General features: G+C 42.6%; 1 protein-coding gene across 1 annotated transcript; it reads right to left on the bottom strand.

Annotated features, from left to right (window-relative positions):
• Positions 1 to 5,576: 5,576 nt before the first annotated feature.
• On the bottom strand, positions 5,577 to 17,540 carry allc (allantoicase). Its single transcript, XM_063494693.1, has 11 exons — positions 17,451 to 17,540; positions 16,855 to 16,905; positions 8,347 to 8,434; positions 7,825 to 7,944; positions 7,644 to 7,723; positions 7,208 to 7,340; positions 6,940 to 7,095; positions 6,742 to 6,815; positions 6,024 to 6,132; positions 5,829 to 5,947; positions 5,577 to 5,756 (listed from the first exon to the last, which is right to left on the bottom strand). Exons 1-11 carry the CDS (start codon positions 17,538 to 17,540, stop codon positions 5,577 to 5,579), a joined length of 1,200 nt encoding a protein of 399 aa, XP_063350763.1.
• Positions 17,541 to 23,348: the final 5,808 nt, after the last annotated feature.

Raw genomic sequence — 23,348 nt, 5'->3', positions numbered from 1 at the left:
TGTTATTCCATCCATTTTCTTCCGCTTATCCTGCGCCAGGTCACTGCGGTAGCAGCCTAAGCAGAGAAGCCCAGACCTCCCTCTCCCCGACCACCTCCTCCAGCTTGTCTGAAGGGAACACCAAGGTGTTTCCAGGCCAGCTGAGAGATATAATCTCTCCAGTGTGTCCTGGGTCTGCCCCGGGGCCTCCTCCCAGTGGGACTTGCCCAGAACACCTTACCCGTACAACGATTGTATTAGTAGGGTGGCTGCAGCTCAGGTGTTAGAGCAGGTCACTTACTAAACGGAAGGTTGGTAGTTTAATCCCATTCTGCTCCAGTCTGCATGCCAAATATCCTTGGGCAAGATACTAACCCCATGTTGCTCTCTGATGCATCCATCGGAATACGAATGCGTGTGAGTGTTAGATAGGATTGAATGGCCTCTAGCAATGGGCCAGAAACCCCATATTCCCGAAGCACCTCCCACGCTCCGAGGGACAGTATTAAATGCCTTCTCCAAGTCCACAAAACACATGTAGACTAGTTGGGCAAACTCCCATGCACCCTCAAGTATCCAGTGTTCAGTGTTTCATGACCAGGACAAAAACAGCATTGTTCCTCCTTTAACCGAGGTTCGACTAATGGACGGACTCTCCTTTCCAGCATCCTGGCATAGACTTTTCCAGGGGGGCTGAGGGGTGTGATCCCCCTATAGTTGAAACACACCCTCTGGTCCCCCTTCTTAAAGATGGGAATCACCACCCCTGTCTGCCAATCCAGAGGTACTGCCCGTGATCTCTCCGCAACATTGCAGAGGAGTGTCAACCAAGACAGCCCTACAACATCCAGAACCTTCAAGAACTCAGGGCGGACCTCATCCACCCCAGGGCCTCTGCCACCAAGGAGTTATTTAACTGCCTCAGTCACCTCGACCCACAGCATGTCTTTATCCCGTTTTCCTTCTCTCACCCCAACCGGTCGCAGCAGATGGCCGCCCCTCCCTGAGCCTGGTTCTGCCGGAGGTTTCTTCCTGTTAAAAGAGAGTTTTTCCTTCCCACTGTCGCCAAAGTGCTTGCTCATAGGGGGGTCATATGATTATTGGGTTTTTCTCTGTATCTATTATTGTACGATCTACTCTACAGTATAAAGCGCCTTGAGGCGACTGTTTGGCGCTATATAAATAAAATTGAATTGAATTGACCCCAGAGATAGGTGAGCCGTCCTCTAGCCATCCCCCCTCCTTAATGTCCTCGACGTATTCTTTCTATCAGGGCCTCAGCGCCTGGCCGCTGTACGGCACACAATGCACCCAACCCCTACGGCGCCTCCTGCAGGTGGTGGGCCATCAGGAGGATGGGCCTATGTCCCTTTTCTGGGCTGTGCCTGGCCGGGCCCCATGGACTAAGCCCTGGCCACCAAAAGCTCGCCCTCGGGCACCCTCCCCACTGTTCTCTTGATGTTTTACTAAAGGGGTCTTCTGAATCGCTCTTTGTCTGGTCCCTCACCCAGGACCAATTTGCCATGGGAAACCCTACCAGGGGGTAAAAGTCCCAGACAACATAGTGCCTGGGATCCCTGGGACACACAAACCCCTCCAAAATGATAAGGTAGTGATTTGCGGAGGAGTGCTGTATGTAATGTGTAATTTTAAATGTAATAAATGTAATTTTTACCTTCCAGTGTAAAGCACCTTGAGGTGGCTGTTGTTGTGATTCAGAGCTATATGAATAAAACTGAATCGATTTTGCAAATCTTCTTTTGACTGATTTATGAAACATTCCAACAAAGCATAATAAAATATTACTGAAATATTTTACTTTACAGGAAAGTTTACTGTTACAGATTTATTGAGATCATCTAGTGTATGTGAGTTCCATTTATACTCTTTGCATGGTAACTGTGAGGTGTTTGTGCCGCAGACTGAACCTGGGCCAAGAGACTAAGAATCAGGCCAACAGCTTCTCAGCTGAAGGATGCAGAGAGGACACTTTCCATCAGGACAAACCAGGATCAGAGAACCCGTGACTCTCGTCTCTCTTTGAAACTATGGCCACTGCAGATCCCTCAGCTGACTCTGAACTCGAGTATTTATGTTTAGCTCATCTGAACATATGCGGTCTTAGGAATAAGCATCCTGACGTTGAGAAAATATTAACAGATTCTAACATTCATGTGCTGGCCTTAACTGAAACTCATTTAGACAACAGTGTTAAAAACTCTGAACTACATATAGAGAAATTCAGGTTTTACAGGAAGGATAGAAACAGTAATGGAGGTGGTGTCTGTTTCTATATTCACAATCACATGACAGTTATTCAGCGGTATGACTTGGATCACAAAGATCTCGAGATGATCTGGGTTGAGATTTACCTTCCAGATACCAGACCAGTGTTAGTGGGATGTTGTTACAGACCATCAGGCAGCAAAATAGATTATTTAATTAAAATCTGCAGAAAAATAGAAATGGTGTCAAATGAAGACAAAGACATTTTCCTTCTGGGAGACTTTAACTTTGACTGGTCGAAAGAGTCTACAAAAAAGACAAGGATTGATTTTGTCTCCTCTGTGTGTGGACTGACCCAGATTGTAAAAAAGGCAGCCAGAGCGCACGTGACAAATTCGCGATCCACATCAAAATATATTGATCACATCTACACAAATATTCCAGAGCTCTGCTCAGAACCAGACGGTCACCAAGTTAAATCAATCAGTAATCATAAGCTCATCACTGCCACTGTACAAAGAAGAGTCCCCAGAAGCAGGAACACAGGAACAGATCCCCTCAGTGAACCCTTAAAGTCTCCTCCTGTTCATTCTGAAGTGTCTCCATCAGAGTTTCTTATTAAAAAGAAGATCATGGAAAACAAACACTGTTCTCTCGAGTTTAGGAAAGTTGAGGTTAAAGAAGTTGAGAGGTTGATGTCCCTCATTGATGCTTATGTTCTACAAACTGCAGCTCCATCCATCTCTGCTCCCATATGTCACATCCTGAACTCGTGCATCCACCGCGGCGAGTTTCCATCAGAGAATCTTGAGAGCTGCGTATTCCGTCCTGATCCAATCCTGGAGAAAGTACTCCTCCAGCAGATGCAGGGGTACTTTTATAACAATGAGCTGTTCACTCATCATCAAACTCTTGGTGACATAAATGATCATTGGCTCACAGAACTGAAAAAAAAAAAGAAAAGTTGGAGTTGTATTCATGGATTTCAGTTCGTCCTCTGATGTCATCAGTCCTAATCTGCTGCTTCCCAAACTGAAGTCTTACCATTTCTCAGATTCGGCCATTTCTATAATGAGAAGTTTTCTCTCTGATGGAAACAGCTGCTCATGTCGCTGGACAGACACTCACTGTGAGCTGCCACGAGGAAGCTGCATGACTCACTTCCTGTTCTCTGTTTATACAAACGATCTGAAAGTTGCTTTAAAAAGTGCTCATGTTGTTGTGAGTGGCAGTAAGCTGATGATGTATCACTCAGAAAAAAAGCACCAGGATTTACAGAAAGTGTTGAGAGATGAATCAGAAATTGTGCGTGGCTGGCTCAGAGAAAACAGCATGGTTTTAAAGACGTTCACATCAACAGTAATCAGAACCACGACGCAGGTGAAGAAAATACAAACACTCCTCAGATCCACACTCAGTGTAAATGTGCAAGAGTTTAACTGGATCGGAATATTAGGAGTTTTACTGCACGATGCTCCTCATCTGGTTTGGACAGCTTAATGAAATCCTTCCGAAAGAAAAGCTTTGGTTTGAACAGGAAGTGCTGTAGAGTTTGCTCCTCCCCTTTTTCAATGTAAATATTTATTCTCTCATTTGGGTTTCCTCAGAAGTGGAGAATTTTGTACTTTACCAGTCTGCACCCTGGAAGTCTGTCTGGTGAGATATTTAATTATAGAGGTGATTTATTAGATTGTTAAGAATGAGAAAATATTGAAAGGTTGTTGACTTTAGAAGCCAGTGTGTTTTAACTACTCTCTTCATATTTTAATGGTCATTTTATCACTTTATGTGCTTTTCTGTGGTTACATAATTTTATCACTTTCTTTATTTGTGCGTTTTGTAGAAGGTGTCATCGGGGACCAGCAGTGTGTGTGTGTGTGTGTGTGTGTGTGTGTGTGTGTGTGTGTGTGTGTGTGTGTGTGTGTGTGTGTGTGTGTGTGCACAGAGAATGTAACAAAATAGGAAAATGGACATTTTGGGATGGATGTGATTTTTACTGCAGTAGTCTGTTAGGGTTAGGGGTCACTGCCTCTGTTGAATCATGTTCCTTGTTTTTGTAAAAAATTATCTGTGCTCATAAAAATAAAAACAAACAACTCCTCGAGACTTCTTCTTTTTATTGTTGTGGGTCTTCACCTTACAATTTAAACCATCTAGGCATTATATCAATAAAATTTAATTCTTCTTCTCCCAGTCCTCTACGTCTCCTCCTTCATCAATGAACCTCCTCTGAGCTCTTCCTCTTCTCCTCTTGCCTGCAGCACCATCTTCATCCTCCACCCTCGCTCTTCTGCAAGTGCTCAGAGCATCCTGCTCACTGAAAATCTGAACACCAGACTGTGTTGAAGAATGAAGATTTGTACAAACTTTATTTTTGCCTCATGTGCTGTATTTACATGATGTTAGCATGCTTCAATAAACCACTGCACCTATTTCCCGCTCAACACTTTTGCATAGTACTGTATATCCATTAGTCAGGTTCATGGTCCCTGGGTATAACATGGAAGTACTCAGTAGAGAAGTGAAAACTGGAGATCAGCCTTCTGTCACTACAGTAACCTCACAGCAGCCATGTTATTGGTCACATGATGTCATTAAAATGCTCCAAAGGCTCCAACAGCACAAACACGGTCCAGAGGTCCATTCTTTCACATCCGAAACGTGTCAGGTGTTTTTAAATGTATGTGCTTTAAATGATCGTGGAATCACTGGAGTCAGCGGAGACAATCTAACTAAAACATGCAAAAGAAACCGAAACCAGAGACTGAAAATCCAGATATATCAGAGTGAGGGTTCTACATGTGACGTGAATCCAGTGTGAGCACATGTCACATGTGTCTGAGCTACACCACCTCCACCATTCACAGCAGCTTTGTGAGCCAACACGAAGGTGGAGGAGGGGCTACTATAATTGACTGCGGGAGTAAGAACAACTGAGCACAGCTTTTTAATGAATTGATGAGGCAGCTAACTCCCAACCCCTGACCCCTCCTGACGGTGCAGTTCTGCTGCCGCTCGTGAGCACTGTGTGTAGGTGCATACCACAGCTGAAGCTGTGTGTCAGGCCCAGATGTTTCCGGTTAATGTCTTTAAATCTCAAACAGACAGGGAAAGAAGGAGGCGCAATCATAATTGCACATTTCAGACTCATTCAAAGGACAAATGTCCTGGAGAATCATTGGAGGTGGGGGTCAGGGTGTTGGCTGGAAGGTGGAAGATGATTAAAGTTGACCTTGAGCCTGAGGGAGAGAAAACTAAGATGGATGGATGAGAACTAATGACAGAGGACCAGACAAAAGGAAATCAATAACCAGCAGATCAATAGCAACTTAATTTTTTAAAAGCACTGAAGGTCTGAGGTCATCTGGGTGTCACAGTTTGGACACTGTCCACTTCTTATTGGCCAGAGTTGCAGCGAATGGTGTGGGTCGACCCCACAGACGGAGGCGGCTGATTCCTCCGTCCGGGGCGATGATAAGTCGGACGTGGGTGACAGGATGGCTCAGTTTCAGCTCCACCTTGCCGTAGTGATGAATGTGATGAGGGCGGAGCTGCAGAGAGGTAGGAGGCGGTGAGGAAGAGGATGAGAGGGTGAAAATGATTTAACAGGTGACAAAGGTTACCTTCTGAGGAGGGAGAAGGGCCCTCCATTTCCCAGAATCCCACCTACTGCTGATACACTGAGCCTCCTCCTCAGGGGTCAAAGTGCATGCCTCGATCCTGCACGAGTCTGGGAAGTTTCCTGGAGAGGAAAGTGTCAGGCTGAAGAGCTAAGTTTGTTTTTAGAGGAAGGAAAAGCAGCACTGACGTGTCTCCACCTTTGAAGTGGTTGGTGTCGACCTCAATGCTGCTGATCAGTCCGGGATGACCGAGACGAAACACCGCCCACTCCCAGCCGGGAACCTGCAGGATCCCACGCTGGTCTGCCTGCAAGATGAGCAGCAGGGAAGCATTTAACCCACACCTGTAAGGTAATAATATTTATGTTCACGGTTGGAGAAACAACAAGTTAACAATATTATATCGTTATAATGTAATGAATTATGACACTGAAGACAGCTTGAAAAGAAAGTGGAAACCTTTCTAATCAAATGAAACATTTTAGAGAGAGAGAGAGAGAGGGCGAGGACTCTCTGACAAGCAAGGAAACTGTTGGTAGTAAATGAAGTCAATCAGAAATTGATGTTTTCACTGTGTAGACACTGCTGGAGGACATTTTGACCTTTTTGCTATGTGAAGAGTTTTTATAAAGGTACATGTCAGGAGAGCGCACCACTTTTACTTCTGTTGGATTTAAACTTTATAAACGTGTAAAGGTTAGAAACTTTAAAGACTTTTCCTTATTTCCTCTCATGTTCCTCCAGTTCAGTGGTTTCACACAGTTTTTTCTGCTCTTGGATCTTTATGATGTCAGAGAAACATGCTGTCAAAAATCCTTTGGGCTGGCCAATCAGAATAAAGCTGGCTGTGAATCATGTACAGCTGCTTTAACGTATAGAGCCGGAGATGTGACATTAGTGTTGTCAGCGTGCACACCTGCAGTTTTTTGGGTCGGTCCAGTCTGCGGGCCGTTTCCCATCCATCAGCCATGTTGGCAGCTCGTCCAAGTCCTGCAAACACAGCACACCAGTTTGACCAGAGCTCCCAGCTCACTCACAACAGAGACATTCAACCCAATATTATCAATATATATATTATATTGAAATACAGATTATTGTACTATCTGATGTTAACCAATCATATTGCGTGGATGCCCAAAGTGGGCGTCACTGTAGCCGATGCAAACTCCTCCATTGGTCGTGGCCACTAGGTCAACATCCTGATTGGTGGAGACAGATGACCAGTCCCTCTGCCCGACACCGTACACCCGCAGTCTGGCTATGCCTCCATCTGAAACACAGTATATTGTAGATGCATATAAAGTTGCACAGAGCGTGTGTGTGTGTGTGTGTGTGTGTGTGTGTGTGTGTGTGTGTGTGTGTGTGTGTGTGTGTGTGTGTACCTGGGTACATGTTGAGGCGCAGGTGTGTCACTCTCCTGCTGAAGCTGACTTTGAAGTAGTTATGGCAGCAGTCCGAGTATCCAGGCTGCAGCTGCGACACACTCACCAGCTCTGGCCACACCTCTGATCCCAGCTGTCAATCAAACACAGTAAATGACATCATTCAGTGAACATCCAGGTCAGAGACATGCCCACATGGCACAGGTGTTCACCCAATCAGCAGCCATGCATATATGTGAAAAAGACATTCTACTCAGGTCTTTATGGTTTCCTGACGATGAATTAATGACTGATTGACGATTAGGAGCTCTCCGCTTTTCACATGGCTGCAGATAAACTGACCATAGCTGTCAATTCAGCACATCATTCTTGTTTTAAATATTTGTTTAGCTGGGGCTGACTACAGTGTCGGTGATCACATGAAGGTCAATGTTACCTTGGCAACAGCTGCCATCTGACTATCGGAGGCAGCCATGCCAGTTCGGTCTCCTTCCAGGGTGAAAGGAGGCTCCTGGTCTGGGAGAACAACAGGAAGTGTTTCATTGAAGCTATTTAGATATGGAAAAGTTTAAAGTACGTTATTGGGCAATGCGATGATGATGACGATGATGACATACCCAGACAGCCGGCCTGGATGGAGATGTAGGGTGAGTGGTTTCCTGTAAAGAAGGACGTGTCGACATCAAAGCCATGGATCAAACCTGGGACTCCCAGCTGGATAATGCACCAGTCGTGACCTTCAACCAACCAACCAACCAACCAACCAACCAAGCAACCAACCAACAAGCAAACAAGCAAACAAGCAAACAAACCAACACAATGATGATTGGTTCACTTCTCAGTAAAAAAGCAAACAAGGAAAAGAGAATGGATGGATGAAACACAGACACAAATAACAGGGGGAAATGATTCAGGAAGATGAGATGGGAAATACAGAGGGAACAGTTAAACTCTAACACAAACACAGATAATAACCAAACTAAGAACACTAAAATAAACAAAATGTTAAAAGTAAAAAAAACAAAAACAAAATCCAAGTGTAAGAAATGTTGGAGCTCAGGTTCAGAAAACCCAGAAGAGAGTAAAAGAAAGCGCCGCGTCAGAAAACAGGTACGCTTGTGAAAATTCAGGGTACTAACCAGGTGTTCTCTTCCTCCTCGTCTCCCATCCGTCCATCCACTTTCCAAACTCGGTGAAGGCAGATGCGATGAACTGTGGCGGCTCTCTCTGTACACTCAAAAAATGAATGAGGTGGATTGTTCAGTGTATATTAATTATTTATTTTCATTTTACTTAAAATATATGTTTTTGTTAAGTTAAAATATGTTTTTCTAATCAAGTCTACGTAATTGTGTCTATTATTGTCTGTACAGAATACTAATGTGTTACTTGACGGCATAACATTTAAGTTAATTAGGATCGATATACTTCGTATATCCACAAGGTGGCAGTAATGCAAAAACAGTTGTAATAAAACCACGAAGAACAACAAGGTTTCATGGCTTGGGCCTGTTCATGCGCAAGACTTCAAATTTAACTTAAAAACGTTGTTTTTGGCGGCAAGCTGCTGTTTCTTTTTTGAGAAGTAAGACCACGTTTTTCTTTGACTGTGTTGTGTAGTATCTACATGTTGAGCATGGTTATATTTTGCGTTTGTCTTACAAGAGATGTTATATAGTTTGCGTGCCCCTGTGCTACATTAGTTTTACTAGGTCCTGGATAAGTTAGATATGTCTGCTTTCATCCTGCCAAGCCTTGCCATTGTAACACAGGAACCGTGAGACCACTGGACAGGTGGTGTGTATAGGTATACACAGTGGCGGTCCTAGCCTGTTTGGCGCCCCGGGCGAACACTCCCTCTGGGCCCACACACTCCCTCTGGGCCCACACACACACACATAAAACATATTAAGGATTGTACATTAACATAAAACTGTTGTCGAAATTCACCAGAGAAACACACACACACACATATGAAGGGAGAGAGTATGCATTGTATGCAAACGGCTACCATACAGCCATCATAATTCGTCATACAATAAGAACAGGACAAATCAACAATTGTCAATGACTAATTAATATTAAAATCTGTAACATAATGTGTTGTTTGGAGTTTAGTCTGTTACTGTTAGTATTTTTACCATTTCTTCTTGGAGCAACTGTAACCCACATAATTTCCTTAGGGATTAATAAAGTATTCTGATTATGATTGTTTCAGGATACATGACCTGCCATCATCCAGTGACACATCTGCTTACCTGTATCTTTTGCTCGTTTCTCTTCTTTTCTATTTTTTCTAAACTGAGCACCTGATAGCTTTGAACTTTTCTTGTCCATCTTCCATTGGTTTTAATTTTGGACTCCAGTATGAACACCCATCCCCCAGCTCGAGGATCACCACAACATAACTTAGTTCACAGATTCACTTTGTCTAAGGTGTATTTCTGGGATTTCACACAACCCAGGATTCAAATCATGAATACATATTGGGCTTGGATTTACAACATTATGAACCCCTTTCCACGGGTTGTGTGTGAGACATTAAATCATCAAGATATAAAATATAAATTTTAAATTGTTATTGATCCCTTTACCCCGAGTCCTAAAGTGTATATTTATTTTCTTACTCTTCTTATATTTATTGTTTGTTTACTTGCACTGCTGTAACTGGAGCCTCGTCGTCTCGTCTCTCTATATACTGACTGTATATAACATAGATGACAATAAAGTTTACTTTAGCCCGCACCGAGGGCTCTCGCGCTCACTTTTCTCGTATAGAATTTCGAAAAAACATCGGTGCAGATTATAAGTCTGTATCATAATGTCTGGTGTTTTCGTGTTTGTTGTTTTGTTTTTATTTTGTTTTATTTTGCCAGTTGGTTATTAGATGCTGCTCCAGTCAGCCAGAGAATCCCCCGCCGCCCCGCCCTCTCCTCCCTGTGCCGCAAGCAGCAGGCGCACCTCGCAAACGGAGGGCGCCCTTACTCCCAGGAAATGTGCGATAGAAAACCGATCGGTGCCTATGCCATTCCCAATATGCGCTGGCTGACGTCAGGGCAGCTTGAGTACGAGGAATTTTTATTTTTATTTTTTGCCGATGCCCGTGATGCCGCCCCCCACCACGATGCCGCCCCGGGCAATCGCCCGTGTCGCCCGTATCAAAAACCGCTACTGGGTATACATCGTGTGCAAGATTTTTGGTAACAGATGAAGTATGCCCCTCACAGAGCAAACCTGGGCTTAAGATGAAATATAATATTACAAGGGATGAAATTTAGTGTGCCTGTTTATCTCAGGCTATTGCAAACAACTATATTAACTGCTTACATGTTAACATGATTATTTTGTGGAATGTGTAAGAAACATTTTTATTGTTTTTTGTTTTATTAAGGGATTAGCTACATGGGTTATTTTTTCATTTGCTTTCTTGGGATTCCTTTACTGTAATCCGAGAGTCACAAATATCGAATAGGATAGCAAGGATAGCATGAAGTTGTGACATTTAAAATCCAAAAAGTCGAGGGCGAAAGCCACCGTGACACCATTGTTATGCTCTGTCAGTAATCTGTATTATGTAAAAATGGTCTGTAAATACAGCATGTTTCCTAGCGGAGTTATACATATCAACATAGTTATAAATTACATTTTGTTAAATCACACACTTAAGTTTTTTTTAATGAAATTATTCACGACATGAGTGGACAGACAATGGAGGTCGACAGACCTGGTGATAATTATTTCTATAGAAAGTTAGCACATGGCAGTGTCAGTCTCTTTCTTTTCTTCTTAGTAGTATTTTTATGCAGTTGTAATTCAATCAATAATTTGCTTCTTGAAATTAAGTAATGAATTTCTTGTTTTACTTTCTAAATTTTAGATCCTGGCTTTTACCTGCTCCCTCCTATACTGATCTGCTGTATGTGGTACTGCTGAGCTTGTATGTGGTATGTGAACTGTTATACTTTTCAAAAGAAAACTGTTTTATAAGTTAAGTTTTCTTTACTGACCCATCCCATGCCCCTGTTATTTCTTCTCCAGATCTGAACAAGTGTAAAGGTTGCGGTTCAAGGGCCTGAGGTATGAAATTCCTTTCAGATCAGCTGTGATCAATATTTTTTGGATCTTGATAAATAACAATAAAAGCTGTAATGGCTCCATTAGCATTTTGTGTAAATGTTTGTGTGAAATTATAGCTTTGATGAGGTCTTTCTATATTATTTTTAGTTGTAAAGTATGTATATGTGTACATATAGTATGTATATTTACAGTACAGTATGTTGTGTTTGTTCACATGTTTTCAGGTGGAAGCAGAATTTGTGAGGATTACTACTGCTGCACTTGTTCCAAGGCTTTTTGCACAACTTGACCAATACACTGACCAGTTCATAAAAGTCTTCAAGAAAAAAGGAGGCGCTGCAGTGAAGAAAATTAGACGAACTTTGGCCCCAGCCACACAGGTGCGTTACTCTGTTGGCAGCAATATTATGGCATTATAAGATCACTTTCAAATTTAAACAGCTAGTGTATGGTAGCTGCACAGTGTTCATTGTACTTACATTTATATTAAGCAAGACAAAGTTTGGTACTCAAAACTTTGGAAAATTAAAATTACCTAATCATAAGTAAAAATGTTATCCCTCAATTATGGGTTAAACCATAAGTGAATGGTTTAATGTTAAAGATCAATTTTTGAATGCAAGAAAAGATGTTTTTTTTTTCTTTACCTTCGTTATGGACATATATAATGTGGTGGAAACCCTGCCCAACAGGTTAACTATTCATGTCCATGTGATGATTAGTTGGTCTTGTGTACATGTCTATCTCTGCAGTAAATATGTCATTCATTTTGCGTATAATGTGAGTTTGTGTCATCCTAAAGTATTTCTGTTTTCTCTTCCTGTATCTCTGCCACTCTCTACAGAAGGAAACTATTGAAAAGGGGAGGGAGTGTGTCCTCAGGGCACTACCTTTTTACCTGAATGAAGACCCAAGCATCCTCTTCAAAGAATACCTGGTTGGTAATTTGAGTGTAGTTTTTATCTGTATTAAACCAAATCTTGAATAAGTAATGTTGTCACGTGTTGTAATGTTGTTGTTATTATAATTTGCACGTAACCTGCTAAAATGTTTTTGGGAATCTTATATAATGTATTGTTGAGTCTGGATGCCATTTTTCTATGTTTTTGTGTCTAACTGACAAATGGGTTTGGTTTTTGTACTCTCCGTTGTAAAGGATTCTGATGCTACAGCTGTTCAAAGGGAGCTGGAACAAATTACCCTTGCTATCTTCACCATCGAAAGAGCTGATGCCAACACTCCTCCAGCCGATGTGGATATAACCATCGAGGGTGTTCTGCATGACCTGGAAGACATGGCCTCTGCATGTGCACTCTTACTGGGTTTGATATATGCACTGAATCTCAGTTAACCTCGAGACTGAAAGCTTTCTTTGAAGTACTTCAGAAGCTCTTCCTTCGTCTGGACGTCAGCAGACTCTTGACCAAGGTACAGATGCTCAAGAATAAACTGAATGAATAAGCAAACCCATGATGTGGATGATGAATGTTCTGTCAGATGGACAGAAGTTTTTCAGAGGCTGAATGTGAATAAAATGGCAATTTGGTGAAAATAGCAGATGAAGGGAAAACCTACATTTGAGAGAAATTTAGAAAATTTGGAAAAGTTTGTAAACTACTACAATTAGAGAGATTTTACCCTTGTGGGGGGGCTAGTAAGAGACAATCAAAAATATTAAGATTTAATTGAGAGATGATACTGCACCAGAAATGTTGAAGGGTTGTGTGTATATTAATGTTCAAGACATATTGTGTTTGTGCTACATTGTGTGCATTGTAAAGGTAATTGCAATATAGACTAAGAATAAGGGTAAGTTAGGAATGCAAGATGAATGTATATTTTGCGGACTTTTAAAAACGAACAATTAGGGCTGTTCGATATAACGATATATATCGAATGACGATATAAAAACATCTATCGTTTCATTTTACACTATCGTTTGTTTCGTGGTGTCGCAAAATAAACTGTTTACGGCAATATTTTTTCAGCATTTTGATGGTCACTGTAGTGGCTATATTAATTTCTTAAAGTTCTCTCTTTCACTTATATTTTATATAACCACACTACGGACGGACAAGCGCCTGTTTTTATGTGTTGTCGTTAGCAACAATGATGGTAAAACCATTGCCTGTCCTCTTGTTTATTTTCCACATAAACCTTTCACAATAAAGCTCAAGGTCCTGTTAAGACTTTTCAAAATAAACTGAATCACGTGAAAGAGCATGCAGAGTGTTTAAGGATGAGAAGCAAAAAAGAGCCGCCAGGTGCTCAAACATTAGAACAGGCTTTTCCCCACAGCATGCTGTGTAATAAATACTCACAAAGAAAACGGCAGCCGTTACAACTTATGTCTAAAAATGCATAGTTTCATACATCCTTAAAACACTCGACTCCAGGTACACGACGCCCAGCTGGAAACACTTCACGCAAGTCGAGCTGCCCGAGATTCACAGAATTTACATAAAATTTTAAATTTTTGTGATTTATATCGTTATCGGACGATAAATGTCTTATATCGGGATATGAGATTTTGGTCATATCGCACAGCCCTACGAACAATTGTTTCCATGTTAAAATGTTTGCAACTCGAGTTTTTTGCACATACAATGGTAAAACAAATGTTGACATTGGCAAGTGTTAAATGGTTACTGTTGTGCTGTTGCAAAAAAAACTGAAAGCTGACAAGCTGTTTTATTGTTAGACCATAATGTTGGCATATTTTATTAAAGTTTTATTTTGGGATGTTGATATAATTTTGTTTGATTGCTAATATCAGTGGACTATTTTTTATTATTATTACTTTTTTTTTTTTTTTAAATTGTGGCTGTTGAGGTGGACACTTCACTTTGCATTGTTAAAGGAAAGCACTTCATTGGCGTTGTGTTACTGGACTGACCCTAAGCAATCATTGCAAATAGCAACTTTGCTATCCATTTCAGACACTTTAAAGAAAAAGCACTCCACAGACCTTACTAGCATCACATGTGCATAACTCAAGTGTCATCTTATCAATGTGTTATGTGGTCTTCAATGTTTTTTTTTTTCTTCTATTTCTGGCAGATACAGACATTTAATTTAAAGTCTTGATGTTGCATCTGTCTACATACTGTTAGTTACTAACCCTAATGAGCTGTTGTGTTTTGTTTCGGACTGGATTTACACAAATGCTCACTGAATGTGTTGGCAATAAAGGAAATTTAAAAAAAATAAGTTGGATGTACTTAATTCATTTGTGTGGAACCTGTTGACAAAATAGATTTATGTAAAACTAATTAGTAAAGCATAAGGTGGCTGAAAATATAATATTTGAATTAATCTAACTTAAATTTAACATTTTACTGCCACAAATAAGAAATGTGTTTAAAAAAACTAATCTAAACTATCTAACCTGTAAATATGTCATTTATGTTCATACAACATAACTTGATTTAGGTAGTCTTAAATATCTCTTGTTAATCCTAAGTAGTTTTTTAAATTAGATGACTTAAAGATTTTTGCTTTAAACCAACACTAACACTGCAATTTCGTGGAACCTGTTGACAAAATAATTTTAATTAAAGTCAACATTTCATTTTTTTTGAGTGTACAAACCAACATTATGAGCTGCCTGTTAAAATGCTGGACTTCAGGGAGCACGCCTACCAACAGCAGCAGTGCAGGTCACCACACCCCTCAGAGACGCCTTCAGAGGTGGGAAGTAACAAAGTACAAATACTTCTTTACTGTACTTTAGTAGAATTTCTGGCATCTGTAGTTTACTTGAGTAGTTTTTTTCTGACTACTTTTTATTTTCACTACCTACATTTTCAAAACAGACTCGTTACTTCAGGCTTAACGTCTTTGGGGGGAGTTATTATTTCACATCACAGCAAAGCCTCCAAACATCAATTTGAACCTAAACAGAAGACATGAAAGGCAGTCCTGTTTGTTTATTAGTCACCAGAGGATGTCGCATAAAAAGAGATAAAACTGTGTGCCACAGTCACGGGTTAAAGTGGTGGTTTATGGTTGACTTCAGGTGTCATTAAGATGTGTTTGTGGTACTTCAGCATCTATCTAGCCCTACAGAAGAAGAAGAGTGAGGATAAAGGGAGTAATGTTTTTTTTAAGTGTCAGGTAATTTGAAATGCAGCATTTCTATCAGCTCAACAAACATCAGCAAACACACAAACTGATAGTGTGCAGTTTGTCTCACAGTGTGTTGCAGCTAAAGGTCAAGCTGTTGTATTTCACAGGAGGAGAAAAGAAAGAGCTAACTTCACTCAGAGGTGGAGAAAGATGAGGCAGACTAACTGTGTTTAAAGGCTGCATGAAAATCCTCTGCAGGTTAGGATAAACAGGTTAGTTTGATGCACTGTGATGGATTTAAAGTAAAGAACGGTGTGTGACTGGTGCAGAGTGGCTGTGGTTTCATGGTCACAGTTAGCTTACATCAAGTGCAGCAGAGACTCATATGAATTTTAGCTGATGATGGTTGTATAGTGTTTAATATAAAGACAGCATAAACAGTGTACTGTCAGTGTAGAGATGAAATCAGGCAGGACAACTCAGGAAACATTTGCTCACATCTGGTTGAATCCACATGTGTACATCCACAAAGAGCAGCAGGCCAGCTGATCACAGCCTGTACACTAAGAAAATCTGGTGAAGCTTTCAATAGAAATTATTGAGAGATATGATGATTTTCCCCACACACTCCCCACCCCTCTTCCCCTGGCCACTTCCACGCCACCTCCACTTTAACCCCTGACTGTACAAATTTTCCTGTTTAGAGGTAGAGGTAAAGTCACCCTCTACAATGAAGGAAACCAAAAATAGAAATATATTTTTCTTTTCCTTCTGATTCATGATTTAATCCAATTAGGATTAATGGTTAGAGTAAAGTCTGTTTTCCCATCTACTGATATTATTTTATTATTATATTAATATAGCACAGGGTTCAGTTAGCTTTGCACAAAAATAGAAAGTCCTCCAAAGAGCTGCTTTTACTTTCTTACTTTGAGTGCATTTCAGAGCCAGTACTTTTTTAATTTTACTTGGGTAAAGAGGTTGAATCAGTACTTCAAACTTTTACTGCAGTATTTTTAACAATAGTATCTGTACGTCTACTTTAGAACAGAATGTGTGTACTTTTGCCACCTCTGAATGCCTTTAAATAATTTTTAAAGCTTTTAAAGATAAATCTGTTAATGTATTATAATTATCCAGCTCATTTTGAGTCACCTGCATAAAGAACTTTATCATTAGAAAGAATCCTGCCATACACCTGCTGCTATGTCCAGTTCATCACTGTGTGAATATGCTGTCCTCCATCCTAATGTGGATTCTTCCACTGCTGAAAATAGTGCCTTAGAAACTGTTTTCTAAACATTTTAGACTTTTGTTTGATGGAAAGAACAGCCATAAGCTGTTAAACAAATATTCAACTCTTTTAAATAAAACTGGGTGTGAGGTGTTTTTAATGATGTGAAATATGAATCACTGGGCTCAGAGCTGCAGGCAGGGGAGGAAACAGTGGACTGCTCCTTTAACGTGAATGTCACTGATGCTGATGAGTGGAGTTATTTTACCTTCAGCAGGTTTCTCGCTGGGGCAAACCATTCGTCTGTGGCAAAAATGACCTGAAAGAAAAAAATTGCTTTGCTAACACAAACAGCTTCAATGTGATAACACAGAGAACTGAACAGAGTTAAAGCGGTGATTAAACATTACACTAACAGAAACTGAGTGAACAGCTAGCTGGCCTCTTTCCTGAGCAGCAGGGGAGAAAATATTTAGACAGTTAACTGCAGTTAAAGTCAATGTACGTAAGAACTGTACAAAAAATCAGCATTAGACCTGTTTGTGATCATTTTATGTATTTTTGTGTTTTAAGCCCATTAAAACTCTTTTTGTGTTTTCTTCTATGTCTGTTGTCATATTATACTGAACTGAATGTTAGGAGCCCTGATTTTATTCACAATTTATTAATTTACTATAAATTACATATTATAATGAAAGATTACAAACTGCAATATAATTCATATGTACATGTTTGTGTCTTTCGTATGTTATAGTGCTGACTTTACATTGTTTTCATATCAGGCTGTGGTTTCAAACAGTTGTAATGAGTGGGGTGAGTGAACCTGCCTACAGCAGCAGCGTGAACATACTCGTGGTGACTCACCTTCCCTCCGACCGTCTCACAGCCCAGATCGTTGAACTGCAGGAAGTCGGGCTCTGCACACGCCTTTCTTGCCATCCTCCTCTCCGCCATACTGACCTTTCCTTGACTTTCCACTAAGACAAGAACACAAAACTTGAAGCAGCCGCTGTCTGCCAACCTGCTTGCGCAGCCGCTGCCCTGCAGCACAAAGTTCAGCGTTTGCTCGGCCAGACAGCAGCTGTTTGCTCACACTGTCACTCATTTACCTGCATATCTACAGCTTTGTTAACTCACCTGAAACAGACACAGTTTGACCAGTACAGTCAGTTTGTCCGACACAAACACACAACTACAGGTGAACAGAAACCTATAAAGACAAATTCCTACCTACAAAATCATAAGCAAAACACACTGCAGCAGTTCTCCAATCACACTGGAGTTGATAAAGTAAAGAGAGCTGACCCAGGAGTTTGTGGGCTAAACAGAAACCTAGGGTTGTTCCTCTTCAGCACTGTTCCTCTTCAGAACTTCAGGTTCTGTCAAGTCAGGTTCTGTCAAGTCATATTTTGTCCACCCAACCACAAAGACTGTAAAAACTGTTCGTCAAGGTGGCAAAGGGTTTAAATCTATTTTTGCTGACACTGTTTTTTCCGAGACTGCTCCTCTGCCTCTCTGTGCCCCCTGTTCTCAGGGTGACTGCGGTCCAGCCATCCCCTGCACCTGTATCAGTTTCTCGAGTGAGGGGGGCCGGGGCGCGGTTGGTCCCTGCTCCGGTTTCCAGGCCAGCTGAGGCTCTGCTAGTCTCTACACCTGTACCAGCTGGGGACAGCAGCTGCGCAGCCATTGCCAGTGCCTGTTCCGGCTCCCAGGGTGAGGGTGGCCATTAACCAGTTACCTCCTGCACCCATAACCACCCCTCGGGTGGGAGTGACTGGTGCCCAGTCTGCCCCGGCACCCATGCGGGTCCCCAGGGTGAGGCCAACCAGGAAACAGCCCACCTCTGCACCCATACCTGCTCCTCGGGTGGGAGCAGCTGGTGTCCGGCAGGTGCCTGCACCCATTCCGGCCGTTTCCTTTGTTTTCTTAGGAGAACAAGTAAAGCCACCTGCTAATCCACCACTTCATCCACCATTACAACAACCTCTACTTCTGTCACTAGCTCAGTCGCTAGGTCAGTTATTAGCCCAGTCATCTGCTCAGGCACCTGCTCAGCCGTCTGGTCAGCCAGAAGTCTGCACCTGCTGGTCCTGCATCTGTTCCAGCTGGGGCCTCTGGAGAGCCGCGCCAGCCATCTGTGCCTGCTGGCGGCTCTGGAGAGTCCGTCCAGCTGTCCACGGTTTTGATGCCATCTGCTGGCGACTCTCTGCAGTGTCTACCCAGCTGACTCTGGAGAGTCTGCCCAGCTGTCGTCTGCCTCTGCTGAGGACTGGAGAGTCTGTCCAGCCATCAGCTCCACCAACTACTCAACCATCAGATCAACCATCTGTGGCAGCCACGCTACCATCAGATCCACCATCTGCAACAGCCACGATGCCGGCCATCCAACCGCCTGTGGCTGCTACGCCGCCATCTGGTCTTGTGTGTCTGGTCCTGTGCCTTCTGGGCCTGCTCATCCACGTCCAGCACTACACTGTTGCCAGCCACTTTCCAGGCCATTGGCTGAGCATCTTTGCTGTCATTCGCGGCCTCCTTAACTATGTTGCCACCCCCGTTTCCCACGCGGTGGGCATCTGGACTTCACCTGCCGCTGATTTCCTCATGGCCAGCACCCTGGACTGTCTCATCACTGCCGCTGCCTCCGCAGTCGGCCTTCAGAACTGCTCCATTGCCACCACTGGCTCCGCGGTCAGCCTCCTGAACTGTGTCCGCTTTCCGCGCAGTTGGCACCCTTTATTGTATAGGCCTGGATTCCTGTAATGTCGACAGACAGTGGCACTTGTAGGTTGCTTTGCTTTCACTCTTCTGTCCAGTTCATCCCAAACCAGCTTGATGGGGTTTAAGTCTGGAGACTGTGCTGGCCACTCCATGTTTTCAAGGTTACCATCTTGCTCTTTTTTCCTGGGGTATCCTGACATAGCTTGGACTCATGTTTTGGGTCATAATCTTGAAACCCTGACCAACTAGGTGCATACAAGAGGGTATTGCATGGCACTGCAGAATGCTGTAGTAGCTATTTTGGTTCAGGCCCTGGATACAGCAAAACAGCCCCAGACCATCACACATCCTCCTCTATGTTTGACAGTTGATCCAACAAACCTACTCGATGGCGTGCAAAGATCCTGCATGAACCAAAGATTTCAAATTTTGATTCATCATTTCAAATTTGGATTCATCAGTCCATGATACCTTCTTCCAGTCTCCAGTAGTCCAGTGGTGGTGTTTCACGGCCCAGGCAAGCCTCTTTGTCTTATTCTGATGTTTTAGCAATGGCTTTCTTGTCCTGTCAAACCTGTCAAACCTGCAGCTCGAAGTCTTCTCTTAACAGTTGAAACTGAGAGTTGAGAGTTATGACCACTATTAAACTGTGCTTGAAGCTGTTGTCCTGCGAGCCGCCTATCACGCAAGCTGTTAACTTTCAGTAACTTGTCCTGTGATTCAGTTGTGGCTTTGGGTATGCCAGACCTCTTCCTGTGAGAGTTTGCCCCAGTTTCTGAGTGCCTTTTGATGGTGAAGAAAACTGTACTCACTGACACCTGGACTTTCTTTGCAATTTCTCTGTAGGAGAGACCTACACCTATTTTATAGAGCTATTTTTAAGTGCTATGATGGCCTGTCTGTCTTCCATTGTTAATTGCTTTTTTCTCCCCATTTTTGTAGCAACACACTACTTTCTGCAGTACAATACTGTTCAACTGATGCTCACGAGGGTATGGCACCACAGTGTGTTCCAGCACTGCTTTTATGCAGACAGAGGGGGTGGTATGTAATCCAGAAAAGTTGGAACACCTGTAGGAATTAGTAGCTCCAGCTTTCAAGTCTTGATCAACCTCCATTGCTGCAGAGCAGCTTTAAATTGTTAACCCATGTTGTGTTCTCTGAAAAAGGCCTTTTTGTTTAGTTCTGAAATGTAAATAATTTTTCACTTTTGGGTAACCTTTTTTTAACCTCTGGCAGTTCACCACTTACCTTTGTACCATTTGAACTATTCACTGGACGTGAACAACTTGACTTGGTTCAAGGTTCAAGGTTCTTTATTTGTCACATGCATAGTTATACAAGTATAACACACAGTGAAATGTATCCTGACACGCTCCTCAACATGTGCAAAAAAAAGGGGGAGGGGGGGGTGAAGGAATAACATTATAAATATATATATATATAGTATATACATTGGGTGAATGTGCAGTAGTAGCAGCAAGCAGGTGAATTCTGTACATTAATATGAATAGACATCTGACTATTTTACAGAATGGACAATATAAACATATTTAAAGTTAAAGGAATTGAGTGTCTGGAGGAGAGTCTCAGTCAATTATAGATGATGTGAGAGGGCGGGTGTGTGTGTGTGTGTGTGTGTGGGGGGGGGGGGGTTGGTTTAGGGCCCGGATGGCTTGAGGATAGAAGCTCCTCTTGAGTCTCTCTGTCCTTGCCCGGATGATGCGGAACCTTCTACCAGATTGTAGAAGTTGGAGCAGTTTGTTGCCAGGATGGGACGGGTCCTTCAGTATCTGCGTTGCTCTAGTCCGGCATCTCCTGGTGTAGGTGTCCTGAAGCGGGGGGAGAGCAATCCTGCAGCAGCGTTCTGCTGTACGGATTACTCTCTGGAGAGCTTTTTGGTCCTTCACACAGCTGTTTCCAAACCACGATGTCATGTTCTGTGTGAGGATGCTCTCCACAGCGCCTGTATAGAAGATCCTGAGGATCTTTGGAGAGACCCTGAACTTCCTCAGTTGTCGTAGGTGATACAGGCGCTGCCTAGCCTTTTTGGTCTGGACCTGAATGTGGGCAGCCCATGTCAGGTCTGAGGAGATGTGGACGCCAAGATACTTGAAGGACTGCACCCTCTCCACTGGAGCTCCATTAATGATAATGGGCTTGTAGTCTCTGTGCTGACTCCTTCTGAAGTCCACCACCAGCTCCTTAGTCTTGCCGACGTTCAGCTGGAGGTGGTTGTCCTGGCACCATGATGCCAGATTCTTCACTTCGTCCATGTAGGCCGCCTCATCGCTGTTGGAGATGGCACCCAACACCACTGTGTCGTCAGCAAACTTCACAATGGTGTTGGAGCCGTGGGTGGCCACACAGTCTGAAGTGTAGAGGGAGTAGAGCAGTGGCGAGAGGACACACCCCTGTGGTGCTCCTGTGTTGATGGTGATGCTGTCGGAGACACACCTACCCACCCTCACCACCTGAGTTCTGCCAGTGAGGAAGTCCAACACCCACGCACACAGACGGCTGTTGAGTCCCAGATCCCTCAGCTTTGTGAACAGTCTGCTGGGCACTATTGTGTTAAACGCTGAACTGTAATCAACAAACAGCATTCTCACATAGTTACCCTGTTTCTTGTCCACGTGGCTGAGGATGGTGTGCAGGACGTGGGCGATGGCGTCCTCAGTGGATCTGTTGGGTCGGTAGGCGAACTGGAGCGGATCTGTGGTGTCTGGGATGGAGGAGGAGATGATGTTCTTCAGCAGCCTCTAAAACACCTTCATTACTACCGAGGTCAGCGCAACTGGCCTGTAATCGTTCAGGGATGAGAGTTTGCTGTTCTTGGGCACCGGGATGATGGTGGATCTTTTGAAGCATGTGGGGACCACAGACTTCGCCAGGGACTCGTTGAAGATGTAAGTGAACACACCTGCTAGCTGGTCAGCACAGCAGCGCAGCAGACGGCCGGTGATGCCGTCTGGCCCCGCCGCTTTCCTTGTGTTCACTCTCCTCAATGCCGCTCGGACGTCATGCTCCGCTTGCAATAAATAACTGGAAAAATTGGGGTGTTCTAAAACTTTTGACTGATAGTGTATGTAATTTTTTTTTTTAAAAACTCTCATCCCTGCAGGTGGTCTATCCTTCAAGCTGAAGAAATATAATATATATAAGAGCTTGCTCTACTTCTTAGGCACCTTCTTGATTGCCCCTTCCTGCAGCTCCGATCATTGGCTAACTTCCTTCCATGCTACTTTGACCTTGGCCTCTAGTCTCCTTCGCCATGGAAGGTACTGCTCCTTGTGGCTGTTTATCTTGTAGCCAAGCATCTCACTGATCACTGCTGATCGGTGATCAGTGAAAAACATAAATACATGACATCTCACAAGTCAGGTTATACGGTCATTTATTGTACATAAATAATGAAAACTTTCTTTTAAAAATATTCTGAGTAAAAAATTGCAGAAAATGAAAGTGATGTTGGTGACTGAAGAACAGAACAGTGAAAATATGGGGAAACTTTCTTTTTTCTTTTTTTTGTCCTGAAGTGGTACGCACTTTCAAATGCAACTTTGCAACCTGTGTTCAGTTTAAAACTTGTAGCCAAGTTTAAATGGATAATAACCTTTGACAGAAGAAGAAATATTTTCAAGGGTAAGGACTACTAAGAAAATGAACTTGATGAACGTAAGGAAATGCATTGTCTTTACATGTATGCAGTTGCCACTGACTGGTTTTAGGATTAAGGGTAGGGGAAGGGTTTGGTTCACATCTACCCTTTTTTTATGTAATTTTGACCTACACCCTAATAAGATCTGATAAAGGAAGAACTATAAATGCATTTAAGAGACTTTATTTGAAAGGTAATATTTTCTAGTACTGAAAACATGGCAAAAATGCAATCTTATTCTAATCCTAGTAGGACAAACAATGGATGTATGGAAGCAGATTATTATGTTCTTTAGAATCATTTGCCATATTCTATACTTTAAGTTAGGAGTTGAAAAACTGCCATTAACGTTTGATAATCCATGTAGTATGTTTTACTGCATT

The sequence above is a fragment of the Pelmatolapia mariae genome, linkage group LG15, assembly GCF_036321145.2.
Source record: "Pelmatolapia mariae isolate MD_Pm_ZW linkage group LG15, Pm_UMD_F_2, whole genome shotgun sequence".
NCBI classification, from domain to species: Eukaryota; Metazoa; Chordata; class Actinopteri; order Cichliformes; family Cichlidae; genus Pelmatolapia; species Pelmatolapia mariae.
This window is presented reverse-complemented; position numbering and strand designations above follow the sequence as displayed.